General features: G+C 33.7%; 4 protein-coding genes across 4 annotated transcripts; 3 read left to right on the top strand and 1 right to left on the bottom strand.

Moving 5' to 3' along the window:
* Positions 1–866: 866 nt before the first annotated feature.
* HELRODRAFT_194436 (hypothetical protein) lies at positions 867–7,220 on the top strand (the record flags this gene model as incomplete). Its single annotated transcript, XM_009031622.1, has 12 exons — positions 867–1,019; positions 1,374–1,635; positions 2,112–2,162; positions 2,468–2,526; positions 2,960–3,138; positions 3,247–3,348; positions 3,589–3,646; positions 3,824–3,938; positions 4,321–4,513; positions 4,861–6,107; positions 6,165–6,337; positions 7,164–7,220. Exons 2-12 carry the CDS (start codon positions 1,374–1,376, stop codon positions 7,218–7,220), a joined length of 2,496 nt encoding a protein of 831 aa, XP_009029870.1. The 5' UTR covers positions 867–1,019.
* A 1,458-nt stretch (positions 7,221–8,678) lies between these two features.
* On the top strand, positions 8,679–11,701 carry HELRODRAFT_158018 (hypothetical protein; the record flags this gene model as incomplete). The annotated part of the gene is made up of 6 exons (XM_009031621.1): positions 8,679–8,783; positions 8,868–9,722; positions 9,810–10,058; positions 10,327–10,434; positions 10,716–11,324; positions 11,438–11,701. The coding sequence occupies 6 exons, from the start codon at positions 8,679–8,681 to the stop codon at positions 11,699–11,701; spliced, it is 2,190 nt and encodes a 729-aa protein (XP_009029869.1).
* Positions 11,702–12,711: 1,010 nt separating this feature from the next.
* On the top strand, positions 12,712–14,324 carry HELRODRAFT_181843 (hypothetical protein; the record flags this gene model as incomplete). Its single annotated transcript, XM_009031620.1, has 5 exons — positions 12,712–12,731; positions 13,240–13,314; positions 13,556–13,626; positions 13,726–13,800; positions 14,248–14,324. 5 exons carry the CDS (start codon positions 12,712–12,714, stop codon positions 14,322–14,324), a joined length of 318 nt encoding a protein of 105 aa, XP_009029868.1.
* A 1,419-nt stretch (positions 14,325–15,743) lies between these two features.
* HELRODRAFT_90066 (hypothetical protein) lies at positions 15,744–17,828 on the bottom strand (the record flags this gene model as incomplete). Its single annotated transcript, XM_009031579.1, has 4 exons — positions 15,744–16,108; positions 16,369–16,496; positions 16,754–17,300; positions 17,534–17,828. The coding sequence occupies 4 exons, from the start codon at positions 17,826–17,828 to the stop codon at positions 15,744–15,746; spliced, it is 1,335 nt and encodes a 444-aa protein (XP_009029827.1).
* Between the last annotated feature and the right edge of the window lie 908 nt (positions 17,829–18,736).

Here is an 18,736-nt window from a genome sequence, read left to right as displayed (position 1 = left end):
AAGCCAAACAACGTGAAAATGAGTTTTTAAAACGATTAAATTATCATAAATTAATAATAAAACTGAATAATATATTAAAAGATAATAATAAATGCAAATTTTATCCAAAATTAAAGCTTGTTGTTAGGCAAATAAAACTGAATTCCATTTTTTACATGGACAAACACAGAAACTAAAAAATGTCCGTTGAACAATTTTTAAACGAAACGACATTCAACGAAATTGTAAAAATAAATGAATTTAATTATTTGAGAATAAATTGCAAATAAATGAAAATTTAAAAAAATGAAAAATAACGCAGAAAACAAATGAAATTAATTACCGACCCTGCGTTAAATTCTCCTCCCCAACTGTTCGTCGCTTTCGGTCTTTTTTTAGAGGATGTGCTTAAAAATATTCATTTGAAGCGCATTTAATTATGTCGGTATTTTTAACCGATACAAAAGCAGTTTATTCTAGTTATGTGACTATTCTCTTCTATTCTATATGAATATATGAGTTCCTCAATTCATTGATAGTTCGTTCTCGTAGCATTGCTCATATAGAAACTTTATGGCAATGTGGAAAATTTACTATAAAACTTTACGACAGTATGAAAAATTTACAAACCCACCAAATTTTCAAAAGTTTTATTAACAATTTTCAAAATTACTATAAACTACATAATTTATATATTGTAATGTTATACACAGTCTTAGTATATGAATACACCTATATACTTTTCAAATATATATATATATATTATAATAATAATAATTTGATAATATATATATATATATATGTATGTATATATATATATATATATATATATATATATATATATATATATGTTTCTTTGTTCATTGTTGAAAGTTTAATGGCGCGTGGTTTTGAAAAGTGAATTGATTAGGAATGTTTATGCGCTGTAGTTGAGTGAAATTAAGTGAAAGTTTTGCCTGGAAAGTCGTTTTAAAGTTGCCGGAATATAAATTATTAGTTAACTGTCCGTTTGGTGTTTGCTATTTGATTGATATTCGAAGGTATTTTAATAATTTCAATTATTTAGTTTTTAATTTTAAATTGTTTTATTCTTTTTCATCTTGTTTTTGCTGATCAGAGGTTTGTTTTATTTTAACATTATAATTAAAATTAATTCCATTTTTTCCAAACAAGTTATTGACAATTTTATACAAAATTTGTATTCAACATATATATATATACATTTGTATATAACAACAACATGGCATAAGCCAATAATCTAAGCTTCCATAACTCACCATTGTCGACATAAATAAATTAAAGTAAATTATAATTCAGATTATTACAGAATTATGTATATAAAATAAAAATTGTAAATGTATTATAACATTATAAAATTCATTTTCTGTCGCCAGATGTCGTTTGATTCTGGCTCGGCCACAACCTCTACGACGACAACTGATTCCTACTCAGATGCTAGTTGTAGCATAACCGGGGGCTATATCTCCATTCCATATACTGATTCCAGCTTAGATGGCGATAATCATAATTATAATAATTATATTCATAATTATAGTGATGATGATGGTGATGTTGATGGTAAGAGGCCTATGAAATCAAGGTTGGTTGGTGGCTCTAAGAGAGTTGAAAGAGGAAAGACATTGCAAAATTATAAAGGTTTCGGTTATTTCTTTTCTATGTCCCTCTCTCTTTTTTTCCCCCTCTATCTCTCTTTCTCTCTCTCTCTTTTTTCCCCCTCTATCTCTCTCTTTCTCTCTCTCTCTCTCTTCACTATTTCTATTTGGATATTCTTTGAATATATTAACATAATAATTGACAGATATTGTGTAGTATTTATTTTCACTTGCAATTTTACTTTCTCTCTCTCTCTTTCAACCTATCTCTATTATGTTATATATTATTTTACATTACTATTACTCTTTCAATTTGAGAGTTATAATTTGTTGGAGGCATAGGAACTTCTTATAATTTATGTTATTTACGTTATGTTACATTTTTTCATATACTTTCTATCCGTATAATATATATTTAAAAATAATTAATTTTTTAATATCCATAATATTTATGATAATTAATTTTTTGTTATCTATAGTATTTATGATAACTTTTTACCTTATAAATGTTTTTCATAGGGCAGTTGAGGCTTGACCTGACCGTACAATATGGATTCATTACAATGCACTGTTAGCTTAGAAGAATCTTTTCAATAATATTTCTACAATAATTTTCGTAGCAATCTTAGCATGTCTTATTTGTCATATCTACAAGTTATTTGTTGATACCTTTCTTAAATAAATGTCTACTTTTTATTATATTCATGTTTAAATTCATATTTTTTGTTATATTTATGTTTAATTTATATTTTTATTATATTTATGTTTAAATTCATATTTTTTGTTATATTTATGTTTAATTCATATTTTTAATATATTTATGTTTAATTCTTTTACTACAACAACGACTGTAAAAAATTCTCTGCATGGTTTAGTGATAGCTGGGAGGAATATATACAATGCCAGTAAGGATTTGCCCAACTGTTATGTTAAGGTTTCTCTCTTTTTTTTTAGTTTTTTTTTCAATTATTTTTCTTTAAGTCTTTTTTCATGAAAGTCTTTTCTTCATTTTTTTGTAGTTTTGCTTTGTTGTTTCTTGTTTTGCTCTTGTTGTTTCCTTGCTCTGTTTCTCAATTTTTATTTTTTAATTTCTCTCTAATTTTATCAAATTTGCTTAAATTAAATTAGTATCTTAAATAATAATAATAATTATTGTGATAATATTTATATTAATAATTTTAACAAAGATGATATTAAAAAATATTATCTTCAATAATAATAATAATAATTATTATTGTGATAATATTTATATTATTAATTTTAACAAAGATGATAATAAAAACAACTAAAAAAAGGCACTATAAATTACACTTTTATTGAAACAATCACAAAACGCTTGCGACAACTTACGGTCGAAACTTTTCTAGATGGAGTACATCCTGACTTGCAGCAACAACAACAACAAACTACCGACTACAACGACATCATTACCACCACTACCACCGACGTCATCATCATTAAGACTCCCGTCATCATCATCACCAATATGTCGATCCTCCGTTTATTACTCTTCGTCCAGGCCTGTCTTCGACGAAAAGCTCTCCATGTTAAAAAATTTTTTGTTTTATTTTATTATTTATTATTGTACAAAATTATTATTATTATCGGGTTATTATTTTATTATTTTTTTTATTGTTTTTGTTTTATTTTGCAGAGAGTATCCAACAAGAGATGAACGTCCAGCAAATAATAGTAATAATAATAATAATAATAGAAGACTATACATAACTGTTTGGCATTATTCTGATAAGACTGGGTTTGTTTGTTTGTTTGTTTGTTTGTTTGTTTGTTTGTTTGTTTGTTTGTTTGTTTGTTTGTTCGTTCGTTCGTTCGTTCGTTTGTTTGTTTGTTTGTATCAGTATATATGTATGTTGTCCAATTGACTATTCCAAGTGTGTTTTATTGAAGATAGTTTTATATGTGTGTGTGTGTCTTTGTATGTGTGTAATAAAAATAATAATAAATATAATAATAAATGATTTGTTCTGCCTCTTAGAGATGAGTTTATCGGCTGCATGTCTTTTGGCTTCAATAAGGAACACACTAACAACCATGTAACTATTCTTTTCCATTGCTAATTAATTTATCCTATCACATCTTTACATATAAACACACATACACACAAACATACATACACACACACACACACAAACATACATACACACACATACATACACACACACACATACATACATACACACACACATAAATACACACATACATACACACAGTTAGCTTCAGGCTGGTACTACATTCTAACTGAAAACATAGGCCGACTACGACACGTAACTGTTGTGGACGATGGGGCAGCTATCAAGAGTTATGCGACTCTCTATAACATATCAAAAGTATTTTGTTGTGTGTTGTACGTACGGTATTGTGTGGTATTTTTTGTTTGTATATAGAGTTGATAACTTTGACTGTATTTACTTGTTGTTGTAATATCCTTATTGTATTGTATTTTATTTGTTGTAATATCCTTATTGTATTGTATTGTATGTTTGTATGTTGATGCGTTGTATTGTACTGTATTGTATTGTGTTCATTTTATTGCATTGGGATGTAGAGTAGAAGAGAGAGTATCTGTGTGTGTGTGCGCGCGCGCGCGTGTGTGTGTGAAAGAGAGAGGGTGTGTGAAAGAGAGTGTGTGCGTGTGTTTTTTTGTTGCAGGTTTATTTATTCATTGATTTATGTATTCATTTCTTCAATTCACACACGTCTTCCCTTGAGGTTTTGCTCTGTCGAAACAAAAACGGTAGCTTTGGTTTCTCGATATATGGGTCACATCCGGTGAAAATATGCCGGGTTGACCCAATTTCATCGGCCAATCACCATGGCTTGCAGAGGGACGATATGATACTACGCATCGATGGCGTAGATGTCACGTGCATGCAGACCCAGCAAGTCGCTCTGACTATAAGGTTCTATTTTGTTCTTCCCCTCCTTCTTTTGAGTTGACGTTTGGAGTTGATGTTTTTAGTTGTATTTAGTGGGTTGTATGTATGTATGTATGTATGTATGTATGTATGTATGTATGTATGTATGTATGTATGTATACGTGTATGTGTGTTTGTTTGTTTTGGTTTGTTTGTTTTGGTTTTTATACAAACACACGCTAACATACAACCTACATACAACCTTGCACTTCAAACTGCAAACACACACAGACATACAAGCATAAATACACCGCAAACTTACAAACACTCCACACACTCACGTACACAATTGTACAAACACACACGCGCGCACACACGCATACTAACCACAGAAACGCCCGCTTCTACATGACAGCGATCATACGTCGCAACCCTACCTACCAAGCAGATCGCAACGACGACCGCCTAAGAAACGGCATTGTGGCCGTCTGGATAAAAAATTTCTTGAGTGGGCGCATCAGAGGGTCACGCCACGGGGGGGCTAAGGGACTACCTAGCGCCCCCGTTGATTTTCAGGGTGTTAATATGGTCGATTATGGCTGGCTTGATAGGGAAGATGATAATGTTAAGACATCTACTACTACTGCTACTGTTACTGGCAATAATGATAGCGATAATACTGATAAAAATGTTATTTATAATAAGAATAATAATAGCAGTAAAGACCTCGACGAAAATTCTAGAAACAATTATAAACGAAAGGAGGCTGATGATGATGATGACGGTGGTGATGGTGATGATATGAAAGGTTGTAGTAATGATGCCAATGTTGATGGTGGTGATAATGATAGTAAGAAAAGGTCAGATCGATGTCGGCCCCCTTTTAGAGATGTCCAACCAATATTACCAGTATATAATAATAAAATGAACAATAATAAAACTAATAATAATAAAAAAATAAATAATAATAACAATAATCAAATAAATTATATTAGTCATAGTAATATAAATTCTGATCATAATATTGACAAACCCGATTACATTAACAACGTGAGTACTATTGAAGCCAGTAACGTTCCGCTGCGATTGGCTGGCGATAATATGACGTATGTTAATTTGCCCCGCCCCCACAAACGTCATGCAGTAGCTGTTGGAGCGTCGTCGTCGTTGAAATCGCGTCGGCGTCACGATAAGCCGTATGCTGATAATAGCTATGAGGCTAAGAGGTTCAATCATCTTTTTGCCGTCAATAATAATCAAAAAAATAATAATGTCCATAATAATAATAACCATAATAATACAAATTATAGTCATAATAATGATGATGGTGATAGTAATAAGTCCAATAACAACGCAAATAATAATAATAAGGTGTGTCACTTCAACATTGAAGAAGATGATGATAACGATGGTGATGATGGTAACGACTGCGTTCGAACTGATTACAGAATTTATAGTCTAACAAATATTTATAATAACGAAAATAATAATAATAACATCAATAATAATAACATCAAAAATAATAACAATAACATCAGTAATAATGATGATGATGATGATGGTAGTGATAATCATATCAGCGGCGACAAATATAATGGTGGCTGTGATGATATTGATAATGCTTACGACGAAGATAATGGTGGTTGTGATGATGATGGTGATAATAATAAAGTATCATCACCACCACCATCATCAGTTATAAATAGGCCCCTCGACAGCCAATCAGGGCTCGAGAAGTTAGGTCATCCCGACCTTGACCTTGACCCCATTGAAGAGATCTCTGAACTCTCAGAAAGAAATCTGGCCATCGATTCCTTTTACTCTATCAACCAAAATTTAAGGAGTATTGATAGTAGTGCCAGCGGTAGTGTTAGTAATGATAATTGTGACGAATTCAACAATAGTCATTTTAATAATAATAATGATGAACTCTACGAAAGGTCAACTTACTCAGTCGATCATAATAATGATAATAATCTTTGTGGTAATGGTGGTGATGATGACGTTCTTAGAAGTTTATCTATATCATCTTCGTCTGTATCATCCTCATCTGTATCATCCTCATCTGTATCATCCTCATCTGTATCATCCTCATCTGTATCATCGTCTATCTCTATGGTATCACCATCTATCATACGGCAAATGCCCATGTTTTCCAGTAGTAATAATAATAATAGGAGAAAAAAAACAACAACAACATCATCATCAGTGACATCAGCACCACCACTAACTACAGCAACAACGACAACAACAACGTCATCAGTGTCAACGACGACGATTTCTAGTTCGAGTTTTAAGAGGCATGGTAGCTTTCGCAAGAGCGCCATTATGTCTAAACTGAAGAATATGTTTAATAAGCATTAAATGATTGATTGATTGATTAAAAAAATGATTGATTGAAAAAATGAATGAATGAATGAAAAGATTCATGTTGGGTTGTCTAGTCCGTTATTTAGGTATTGTATTATCTAATATACTATCACTATTTATATTATTCGCTTGTAAACTTGTCTCCAGTTTGCTAGCCAATCATAAATACTGCTATTATAAAATTTTGTAGTAGTAGAAGTAGCAGTAGTTATTGTAGAAGTAGTAGTAGTTGTCGAAGTAGTAGTACTAAGCAGCCTATGTTATTAGCACTATTTTTGTCTCATTATTATTGATGTTAATTTTTTACAAACGCATTTGATAACAGCTCGATAACATCTACCTAGAGTGCCTCTCAACTCTCAAGCATCTTTCAATGTTATGATTCCATGTTGTTAGACGAATAAATATTGAATTATGTCTGGTATTTTTATATTTTTTACAAATTTTGACATGGAATTCTCACGTAGTTAGAATAGGATTGGTGTAAAATATTCGTGTGTGTGTGTGTTTTTACGTTTAATTTTTTTTCTTTAAGCAGGGCATTCTCTAAGTACAGTTACTCAAATCCTGTTATATTATTACGCAAAGGATTGCTTGCTCCACTGGCTTGATTGAATGGATTGACTGAATAGCTAGTTGGATTAATGAAATTATTGATTATTATTGAAATTTCATTCGTATTTAGATAAATTAAGTTGACTTTGTCGTGTCTTTCTTGCTTTAAAGATGTTTCGTGACAATATAGGTCAATATCTGATGATGTTCAGTGTATATTTTATGTTTTCCAACATTTTGAAATAAATATTTTGGAAATATATTGGCTTTTCCTTATTAAACTTTTTAAAAAAAATGTCTATTAAAAGAGAACGAAAGAATACAGTAAGTCATTTAGTGCATCAAAATGAACGTTTTGAAGCGGAAATTAACTATTGCGTGATCGAAATAAATGAATACAACATAATTATCGACTAAAACTTCCATTTCGAAGCAAAAATATACAGAAATAAAATGGAATAAAATTTCGGTTGTTCATAACAATGATGCAGCATATCTCCATTTTTCTTTGTTTCTATATGAAATGTATAATAGTACTTCCTTAACAATGGAACATTCTAGAACATTCGAGAACATTTTGACTTAGCGCTACTATAAGGAAGTTATTGCGCGAAAAATGCGCTCTATTTCACAACAGACACCCACCATTATCATTAAAATATAAATATTAATAAAACTTTTTAACACATTTAAAATAATCATTTTAAAAAAAATAAAATTTGCCATTTATTAATTATAAATATCTCAAATTCGTATCTCCGAATAGCGAACGAACAAGCTAGAAAACACGAGAAATTATATTACTACGCGTTAAAGCGTCCATGATTGTTATAAAAAGCCTTGGATACCGGCATTTCGATCAGAAAAACGTGCTCCGAATAAATTTGTTTGGTCGTCAGATTCTGCATTTCTCTGTCATTTTTGCTGTTTCTCAGAAGTTTCTACGTTGAATTACGAAGGTATTGTTTGTTCAGTTGTGAGGTTTTAATTCGTAATTGTTTTGCTTTCCTGCCGGCTATTTTAGTTTTTTTAGAAAGTTTCTTTGTTTTGTCTTTGTCAAAATTTTACAGTTTTAGTTTTAAAAATCAGAAATGTCAAGCAAATAGCTGCTATTAATAGCAATATATTTATTTAAGATGGTGTTTTGTGCCAGTAGTATTTAGACTTTTCATGATTTTGTCAAATATAAGAAAAGAAGATTGCTTCGTTTTGTTTTCTGTTGGTAGGTTGCATTATCATATTCATTCTTCAGTTAACAGTTTTTGTCTTGCTTACCTATCTACAGATGCCTGAACACGAAGAAAATGTTGAGACCGAAACCTTCGCCTTCCAGGCTGAGATTGCCCAGTTGATGAGTTTGATCATCAATACCTTCTATTCAAACAAAGAGGTAAATAGAAGCTACAAACAAACTGTTATGATTGTACAATGTGTTATTCATTAATTTAAAATAAAAACCTTCAACCTTGTTTAGGTTTTCCTTAGGGAGTTAATCTCTAACTCTTCTGATGCTCTTGACAAGATTCGTTATGAGAGCCTCACAGATCCATCAAAATTGGACAGTGGCAAAGACTTGTACATTAGAATTATTCCCAACAAAGCAGACAGAACAATCACCATCATTGATACTGGTATTGGCATGACCAAGGCAGATATGGTCAACAATTTGGGTACCATTGCCAAGTCAGGAACAAAGGCCTTTATGGAGGCTCTTCAGGCTGGAGCAGATATCAGTATGATTGGTCAGTTTGGTGTGGGTTTCTACTCTGCTTACCTGGTAGCAGACAGGGTTACAGTAACTAGCAAGCACAATGATGACGAGCAGTACACCTGGGAATCTGCAGCTGGTGGTAGCTTCACTGTCAGACAGGACACTACTGGGGAACCTCTGGGAAGAGGTACAAAAATAGTCCTGTACATCAAAGAAGATCAAACAGAATACATTGAGGAAAAGAAAATCAAAGAAATTGTTAAAAAACACAGTCAGTTTATTGGTTACCCCATCAAACTGCTCGTAGAGAAGGAGAGAGACAAAGAAGTTTCTGATGATGAGGAAGAAAAGAAGGAAGAAGTTGAGGAAGAAAAGAAAGAAGAGGACAAAGACAAGCCAAAGATTGAGGATCTGGATGATGATGAGGAGGATGAGGACGCGAACAAAGATAAGGATAAGAAAAAAAAGAAGAAGATCAAGGAAAAGTACACTGAAGATGAAGAGTTGAACAAAACAAAACCGTTGTGGACAAGAAATCCGGATGACATCTCAAAAGAGGAGTATGGAGAGTTCTACAAGTCATTGACCAATGACTGGGAAGATCATCTTGCTGTTAAGGTTGGTTGATGGTGTCTTTTATCTGTTGCTTAGTGGTGTCGTATTTGGTTTAGAGCTTTTTTAAAATTACTTTATAATTTTTTGCAGCACTTCAGTGTCGAAGGTCAGTTAGAGTTCCGTGCTCTGCTTTTTGTACCAAAAAGAGCTCCATTTGACCTTTTCGAAAACAAAAAGAAGCGCAACAACATCAAGTTGTATGTGCGTAGAGTTTTCATCATGGACAACTGTGAAGAACTCATCCCAGAGTACTTGAGTTTCATCAAGGGTGTCGTTGACAGTGAGGATTTGCCATTGAACATCTCAAGGGAGACTCTGCAGCAGAGTAAAATACTTAAGGTTGGTTTAGTTTACATTCTCATTGAGTGTTTCTGCATGAGATTTGTCTTTTTAAGTTGTATATTCTTTATGTTTACCAAAAAAAAATCATAGTGGCAATACATGATGAAAGATGCCCCCGACTGATGCACTGTTGCATCTGAGGTCAACAGCATCTTAACGTCCTATACTTTCTGATAGTGTTGCTATAAATTTTATTGTATTTAGACTGTGGTTGTGCCTAACAATTATATACATGACTATATAATTGTTTTACCTGATTTACTAGGTCATCAGGAAAAACCTGGTCAAGAAATGCCTGGAACTTTTTGATGACATCTGTGAAGATAAGGACAACTACAAGAAGTTCTATGAACAATTCAGCAAAAACATCAAGGTGTGTTTTACTATTAATCAGTTAGGCTATAGCTTTGTACTGTCGAATATAGCTTTGTACTGTCAAATTCTTTTTATTTGGATTTCAATGTGCTTGTAACGTGATGAGAAAACTTCTTTCCCCGGCATAATTGTTCATTCAAGAATTTGCTGATAAACCATCGCTAAACCTCTGACTACAAGCTTAAAAGTTTATTGAAATCTAATAAGTCTTTTGAGTTTCTAATGTGCTTGCAGATCTGTGCATGTGTGCATATTTAATTTTTATATTTTTCTATCCAGTTGGGCATCCACGAAGACTCAACAAACCGCAAGAAGCTCTCAGAATACCTCAGATTCCATTCATCACAATCCGGCGATGAACAGACCTCACTGAAAGATTATGTGTCCAGAATGAAGGAAAACCAAAAGTCTATCTACTACATCACTGGTGAGAGCAAGGAAGCTGTAGAGAACTCTGCATTTGTTGAAAGATTACGTAAACGAGGCTATGAAGTCCTGTACATGGTTGACCCCATTGACGAGTACGCCGTACAACAGCTCAAGGAATATGAAGGCAAAACATTAGTCTCTGTAACAAAGGAGGGTCTTGAGCTGCCAGAGGATGAAGAGGAAAAGAAGAGGCAAGAGGAAAACAAAGCCAAATTTGAGGGCCTCTGCAAGATCATGAAGGAGATCCTCGATAAGAAAGTGGAAAAGGTCACAGTTTCAAACAGATTGGTATCATCTCCTTGCTGCATAGTAACCAGTCAATATGGATGGTCTGCCAATATGGAACGCATCATGAAGGCGCAGGCACTTAGAGACACCAGCACTATGGGATACATGGCCGCCAAGAAACATCTCGAAATCAATCCTGATCACTCTATCATCAAGACGCTAAAAGAGAAGGTAGGCAGATGTGGTTGATTGATTGCTTGGTTGAATTGTTAATTGATTTATGATGAGTTGGCGCCGTATGTCATGTCCTTTCTTACATGAGTTTCTGTTATATCCATTGGCAGGCCGACAACGACAAGAACGATAAATCAGTGAAAGATTTGGTGATGCTGCTGTTTGAGACTTCCCTGCTCGCATCTGGTTTCTCACTGGAGGATCCCCAGATCCATGCATCGCGCATCCATCGTATGATCAAGTTGGGGTTGGGCATCGACGAAGAGGATCTCGCAGTACCGGCCAGTTCAGGAGCAGCCACGAATGCCACTGATGACGTTCCACCACTGGAGGGCGATGACGAAGATGCGTCAAAGATGGAGGAAGTAGATTAGATTAGATAATAGTTTGATAGATATGGCTGAGTTTTTGAATTGGTGGAACGGTTTATAATATTACAATCTGTGATGTTTCGGACGTTTGTTTGTTGACTTTGTACATTTGCTACCATTATTTTTCTGGAGTTAAAGTTCATCTTTTTTATTGCAAAAAGTTGAAGATTCGATAGCGAGTGATTCGGTGTGGTGTGGTGTGTTTATGGGGACTGTTTCAAACCTTTCATAATTTAATGTAGTGCATTGTTGGTGTAATCAAAATGTGACGTTTTGCTATTTGTATTTTTTTCAATGTTACATCATCATCATTAATGTTATAAAGTGCCGATCGTTGTCTGTCGGTGCTTGTGTAAGATCGAATTATTTATATAGTTTATACTTTGTTTATGTCATTCTTCACGTTTTTTAGGCCGAATTAATCTTTGTTAAATGTTCAATAAAAATAGTCTCCCCAATTATTTACTAGTTTTTTTCAATCGTTCTGGTGGGTCGTGAAGTCTATCCAGGTGTCGCGGTTGCTCTGTTGGAGTGCCAAGTGATCCTCGTGAATTAAATGGATCTCGTGAATTAAATGGATTGTGTATGCATTGACGAATCCTGATGTTTATTAAATGTGGCTAGAGAAATACCATTTATTCTCGTAGCTGAAACTACTTAAATTCGGTGTTTCATGATTGATTGATTTTTTAGTTTGAGTTGTGTATCACACATATTTGAATCATGTACGATGAAAATTCTATTCTCCTGAGACGTTGATTCGTTGGGAAAGGTTTGTATTTAAAGTACGTGCTTGGCAGGTTAGAATAATTAGTTTTCAAGGTGTTCAAATTCTACACTTGGCGTACTAGAATTTTTTAGTTTAAAAAATTTATTAAAACGTTGCAAAGCGTACCATATTTTTTATCGTCTACGTTCACTTATAAACGTTTCAAGCTTCCGAAATTGCCATTGATAAAAGTTAAATTTCCGAACGTTCTATCTCGTTTTTTTGAGCGAAGAATTCACTAATGATGGACAAAACATCGGAAGAGTTAGTAGATATTAATTTTAGATGAATATTTAATGTTAACCGATATTAAATTGGTTTTTTTATTTCAATTTTTCCTTTTGTCTCTTTGTCTTTTGCTCTTTTCTGCCCAGCTCCTACACTACACTAATCATCCAGATCCTACACTACCAACAACAGAACTCTATTTAACATTTTAGCATTGAAATTTTGATAAACCTCACTCTAACACCTTTCCTGCTTGTTGTTATTAATGAACTTTTCTATAATGAGCAAATATTTCATTTTGTAAAAGAAATTTCATATGATGATGATATGATGAAACAATGCTTTCATTGTTTTGTTATGTTACTCGCTATGATGTGTTACACAACTATATCGTTGTTGTCATCGTCGTCATCATCATCACCAGTCACTCACATGAACTTTGGATTTCTGTGTTGAAAATGATGATGTTAAAGATGTTGATCCTAAAATAAAAGATGTCGTTAAAATTTTTATTTATACCATTGCTGATTTTTGTTTTGCACAGAAAAAAGCGTGAACACCAAATCAAAGTGAAGGCAACCATTAATCAAAAGCTAATTGAAAGTGGAGAAAGAGAAAGGTCCGTGTGTGTGTGTATGTGTGTGTGTGTGTTTGTTTGCCACTAGCTCTTGTCTTTTTCAGTCATTTATTTATTCATATAAATCATTTTTATCTACTCATTCATTTGTTCATTCCATTTTCTTTTCATTTAAATTTTAAACTCATTCATTCATTTACCTGTTCATCAACTCATTCATTCATTCATATTCAGTAATTCATTCATTCATTTTTTATTTCACTCATTAACACTCTTTATAAAGATTGAAAGAACTGCTGAGAACCAGATTGATCGAGTGTGGCTGGAGAGATCAATTGAAACTTCATTGCAAAGGTCATTAATTTCATTGTGTTTAGTAGTCATAATTAAATATAAAATAATATTTATGTTATAATTTTTTTTAAATATTTAAAAAAAAATTCCAAAACTCAGAAATCGTCAAACAAAAGGGCTTGGAAAACATCACGGTCGATGACTTGGTCAGTGAGATAACACCAAGAGCCAGAAGTCATCGTTGTTATCACTATTATTTGATATTATAGTTGCAATTATTATTAATGTTATCATTATTTAATGTTAATTTATTACAATTTTGCTCCTAATTTGGCACAAAAAATTGATGGCAAAAAAGAACAACATCCTGCCACGTGTGGGACTCGGTCTCTGGGCGCTAAACGAAGATTGATTGATTGATTATTATTTATTGTCATATTAATCATTAGCTATTATTACTATAATAATTATTATAAATTATGATATTATGACTATAATTATCATTATTTGCTTTATTCTCCACTATCTTTTCATTGCGTTTAGCCATAATTAAATATAAAATAATATTTAAGTTATAATTTTTTTAAAGTACTTTTATATAACTTGCATGCTGTAACGGTTTCTGCTTCTTTCAGATCCTGACTTTTTAAAGAGTAATAAAAGAAAATATTACTTTTGCAGGCCTGGTCCCCGATGAGGTAAAGAAGGAGATGCTTCAGAGGATCAAGGCGTTCGTCGGCCAGCAGTCGAACGCGTGACTAGATTGGGCAAAGGTCTTCGTCCTCTTCATCACCACCAATTATGTAGGTCTGGTGTGGTCGCAGTCCATATCTTCGACACCATCGTCTGGGTCGAACTTTTTCTATTTGCTATTATTATTATTGATCGCCATCACAGGTATCATCATCTTCTTCCTTAACATATTCATCGTTTATTTTCTGTAAACATCATCATTATTATTGTTATTATTATTATTATTATTTATTTATTTCCTTTGCCGTGTACAACTTCAATTTTCTCTCATCAATTGTGTGTTTTTATGATGGTAATAAAAGGTTAAAAGCCCTTTCCATACTATGTTATTGTAGTTTTTGATTTACTTTTATTATTATTATTATTATTATTGTCTAACTATATTCATGTATATTTTTTTTGTATATATTTTCTAATTATATGTACTCTAATTATGTTAATGTTAGCTGTACAATTGATCAATTTGGTCGCTTTTGTTTGTGTTGTGTGGTGTAGAAACGTCGATTTTATGAGTGAATTTAATCAGGAACATTTGATTCTTACTTTGATTATTTGTTTGTTCATCCATTTATTCATTCGTTTATTCGTTCATTCATTTATTCGTTCGTTCATTCACGAGATGTCTTATCACTATCAATATTATTATCATTATTACTATTAGTTGTAGTAATATTGTTATTATTATTGTTATTTTTTACTCGTTTTTATTCAATTAGTGATACAGGTACCTCTAAAGCTACTGATAAAAATACGATAGAGACGATCTATTCATTTATTTATAATAACGTTATACAAACTATGTGTGTGTGTGTGTGTGTGTTTGTCTGTGTGTGTTTGTATGTGTGTGTGTAATTGTGTGTTCGCTCACTAATATAGATTAACTAGATAAACCTTATATTGATAGAAAACAATTTTTATAGGTATCTAATTAAGGAACGTTAATTAGTTAGTTAATTAATTAATTAAAAAATATTTATAAAATGACGACGAATAAAAATGTTATTACAATAACAAGGAATGATAATATTAATTAATTAATATAATATTAATTAATTGTAGTAATAATAAATAAGTACATTGAGACAATTTCGGTTAGACAGTTGGTACAATACAACGCTTTTGTAACGAATTTTTTTCTAACATTTCTACTGCAAATATGAAAAATATAATATATTTTAGTTTGTATGTATAGATGTGTGTGTGTGTGTGTGAGAATTTTTTTTGACAAAATTTTGACTAAGTTTCAGGTAACACGCACATAACAAGACGAAACATTCAATTTTACAGGTAACACTTGGCAGAGTACTACTACTACTACAACACATTTTTTTTATTCTGCCGTAAAAATCATTTGAGATTATATAATTGGTTTATTACTAATTGGTTTCTCCAATTTAATTGAGGTACTATTCAAATTTTCCAAATTAATCGGAGTCAGATGACGAATTTTCGCTTCCGTCTTCAGGAGCGGCTTTCGGTGCATTTGAATCCGGTTCCTCCGCGGCCGGCAGGACTGGCTTCAGAGGTGCCATAATATCTTCAGACTGTGGCTTCACCTTATCAGTAAATTCCATCTCAATGGTGTACTCGTACTTGGCTAGATGCCGCACCCATTTGTCCGCGGGTTCGTCCGCCCCGTTGCTGATGGCTATCGATCTAACTTGGGCCCTTGATACGGTACTGTTTGCCATGGCGTACTCCACATGGACGTATTTGTCCAGTTGCTCTGGCATCTTGTCGTGGGGGGCCAGGTCGATGTTGATCACCATCAGGTGCGTTTTGTAAGCCCCTGCAAGTTAGGGGTTTTGTTGGGTTTCGGGTTTCTTACTTTTTGATTTATTTTATTTATGGATACTTGGAAATATGTTGTGTTAATTGAAGAATGAAAAGAGTGGTAGTGGTGACATCACATGAACTGGGTTTAATAGCAGACTACGGAACATATAAGGAAAGCTATTATTACGATCATAAATTAAAATCATTGCTAAAAATTATAACTTTCAAAAACATCGGCAAATAAAAGAGAAAAATAACTGGCCCTAAATCGACCTTCGTTTCTCTCGGGTAGCTGATCGATCCTCCAAACAACAGCGTGAAATGCTTGCTCGTATTTGGCAAGCCCCGTCGATACCTCGATCAAACTTGGTGGGAGGATACCCTGAGCGAATGCGGTCAATCTGCGGTGGTCGGTGCGTGCGTTTTGTGTGGGGGGTGTTTGTTAGCTTTTGAATTTGTTTCGAAAAATCGTAAGTGTCGATAGAAAATTTGGAAAAGATCGGTAAAAAACTAATTTATAATCAATTCACATCATTAAACATCAATGAGACGCAATTTAAGCGTCAATTAAACGTCATATATTAGGAAATTTTGAAAAGAAAATCTATTAACGTCAACCAAACACCAATTGAACATAAATTAATCATCATTTAAAGACAACCTTTCCAATCCTTTTATCTTCCCAGCCTTTCTTTTCGAGGAATGCACAGCTCCGTACTTGAACCGTTTCTCCACTCTGAAGAGATAGACCCAATCTTCCGGTATGGGGAATCGAATCTGAATGTCTTCGCAGGGCGTTTGTGCAGCCCTCCTACTGTTGCTGTAGTAACCTGTCACCATCACTTCGATCCTCACCTCGATATGGCGCTCCACGATCGACATTTGGACTCGAATTTGAAGCGGCAGTTCGATATTTATGCGAGGGCGAACTCGAAAGCGGAGTAACTCATACCGAACCGCATCTAGAGGGTTGAGCTTGACTACTTTTGTCTCTTCGAATACTTCTTTGTCTATTGTCCCGTGTAGTTCGTAGTCTTCTATGCGTATCCATTCCTCAGTTTTTATCGGTATGATGTCCAGTCTACCGACGATCTCTTTGCCTCTTCTACGCTTGTCATTGATTCCAACTTCAATGATCGGAGATTCGGATAAGAATGCGAGACAGAATATTCTAACACGTGCTTTGTGGTTCGTTATGTGTCCGTCTGTTTGTTTTTAGTTGTTTGTATATTTGTTCATTCATTTATTTATTTATATTATAGCATTAGTTATTTGTGGCTTAATGCTTTCAACATAATTTGCAAAGCCATCAAAAATTTATTGCGAATTGAACACAAGAGTTAAATCATTAAAAATTATGATTATTAGCATAAACAATTAACGAATTTATTGTAATCGATATGAGGCTAGCAGTAATTAAATGTAAAACCCTTCCTACCCTTGTCAATGTCGGCGTAGTACTCGTCTTGCACATCAACAGTTATCTCATCCTTCGTGTAGGAGGCAGACTTCCCCCTGATTGCTTTCAACGAGAACAAGACGTCTTCAACAGCATTCATAAAACTTTTAACCTCTCCATATTCCAACGTTCCGAATTTCAACAGCTCCAAAGCGTTTGCCGCGTGATCAAGGATCATCGTTGCTTTTGGTTTGTGCATGAGATCCTTCAATCCCTTCAAATCGCGAATTCTCGTTAAATCGCTGATGGTTGGGGCGATCCTCTCTGTCTTCATGCCAACAGTTTCCTTGTAATTCATCTGCTGAATTTTAACCGTGTGGCACTTTCCGAACTGATCCAACTGCTGCAGACCGAGGCTGCAAATGTTGTGCGTCGGCTGCAGAGCCAACTCGTACAGACACTCCTGGTCCTTATCATTCGGGAAGATTTTAATCATCGGCGTGTCGTTCGATACTAAAATTCTAACGTAGGCAGGCTTCCAGAACCTGTTCTGGGTCAGTTTTTTCTTGAAAGGTTGTCGGAGAAGCAAGTTCCATCCGTGGTCGTAGTCCAGTCTGGGATGGTAAGGTGGCAGAGGTTCCAAGTTTTCTTCAGGTTCCTCGAAAGATTCGTCAAACGAGCCGCTTTTTTTCACTTCGTCACCATCCTCTCCTTCATCGAGATCTGCAAAATTTGCAAAATTTTCGTCATTTTGATCGACAGCTGGATCGCCAAAAGGATTTTTTGTAAAATCGTCCTCAGTGGCGTCTGTAGCAATGGGAGGAAACGCGTCGTCGTCGTCGTGGATTGTCTGGAATGGATCGAAGTTGGAATTATTTTCATCGAGAATGGTGGCAAATGGATTGAACGCATCAACTGCTGCGCTGTCGGCGTTCGTATTGAAGAGGCTGTCGTCAGCTGCTGCCGTGTTTGTGAGGCTGGCTGCAAACGGGTTACCTGTTTAAATTTTATTCAAAACTTGATTCATATGTTTTTCTTACTATAATTTCATTTCATTTTATTGAAATTTTATTTCATTTAAATTTAATTGACGTATTTTTATTAGGAATTATTTAGATTTTTATGCATCTCATTATAAATCGCAATTCAAACTTAAATTTATATCTAAAATTAAACTATGAACTAAAATTTTGCTAAATCACAGCCTTAAAAAGATAAAAAATTAATAGCTAATACATCAAA

The sequence above is a fragment of the Helobdella robusta genome (genome assembly GCF_000326865.2).
Source record: "Helobdella robusta unplaced genomic scaffold HELROscaffold_76, whole genome shotgun sequence".
Taxonomy (NCBI): domain Eukaryota; kingdom Metazoa; phylum Annelida; class Clitellata; order Rhynchobdellida; family Glossiphoniidae; genus Helobdella; species Helobdella robusta.
This window is presented reverse-complemented; position numbering and strand designations above follow the sequence as displayed.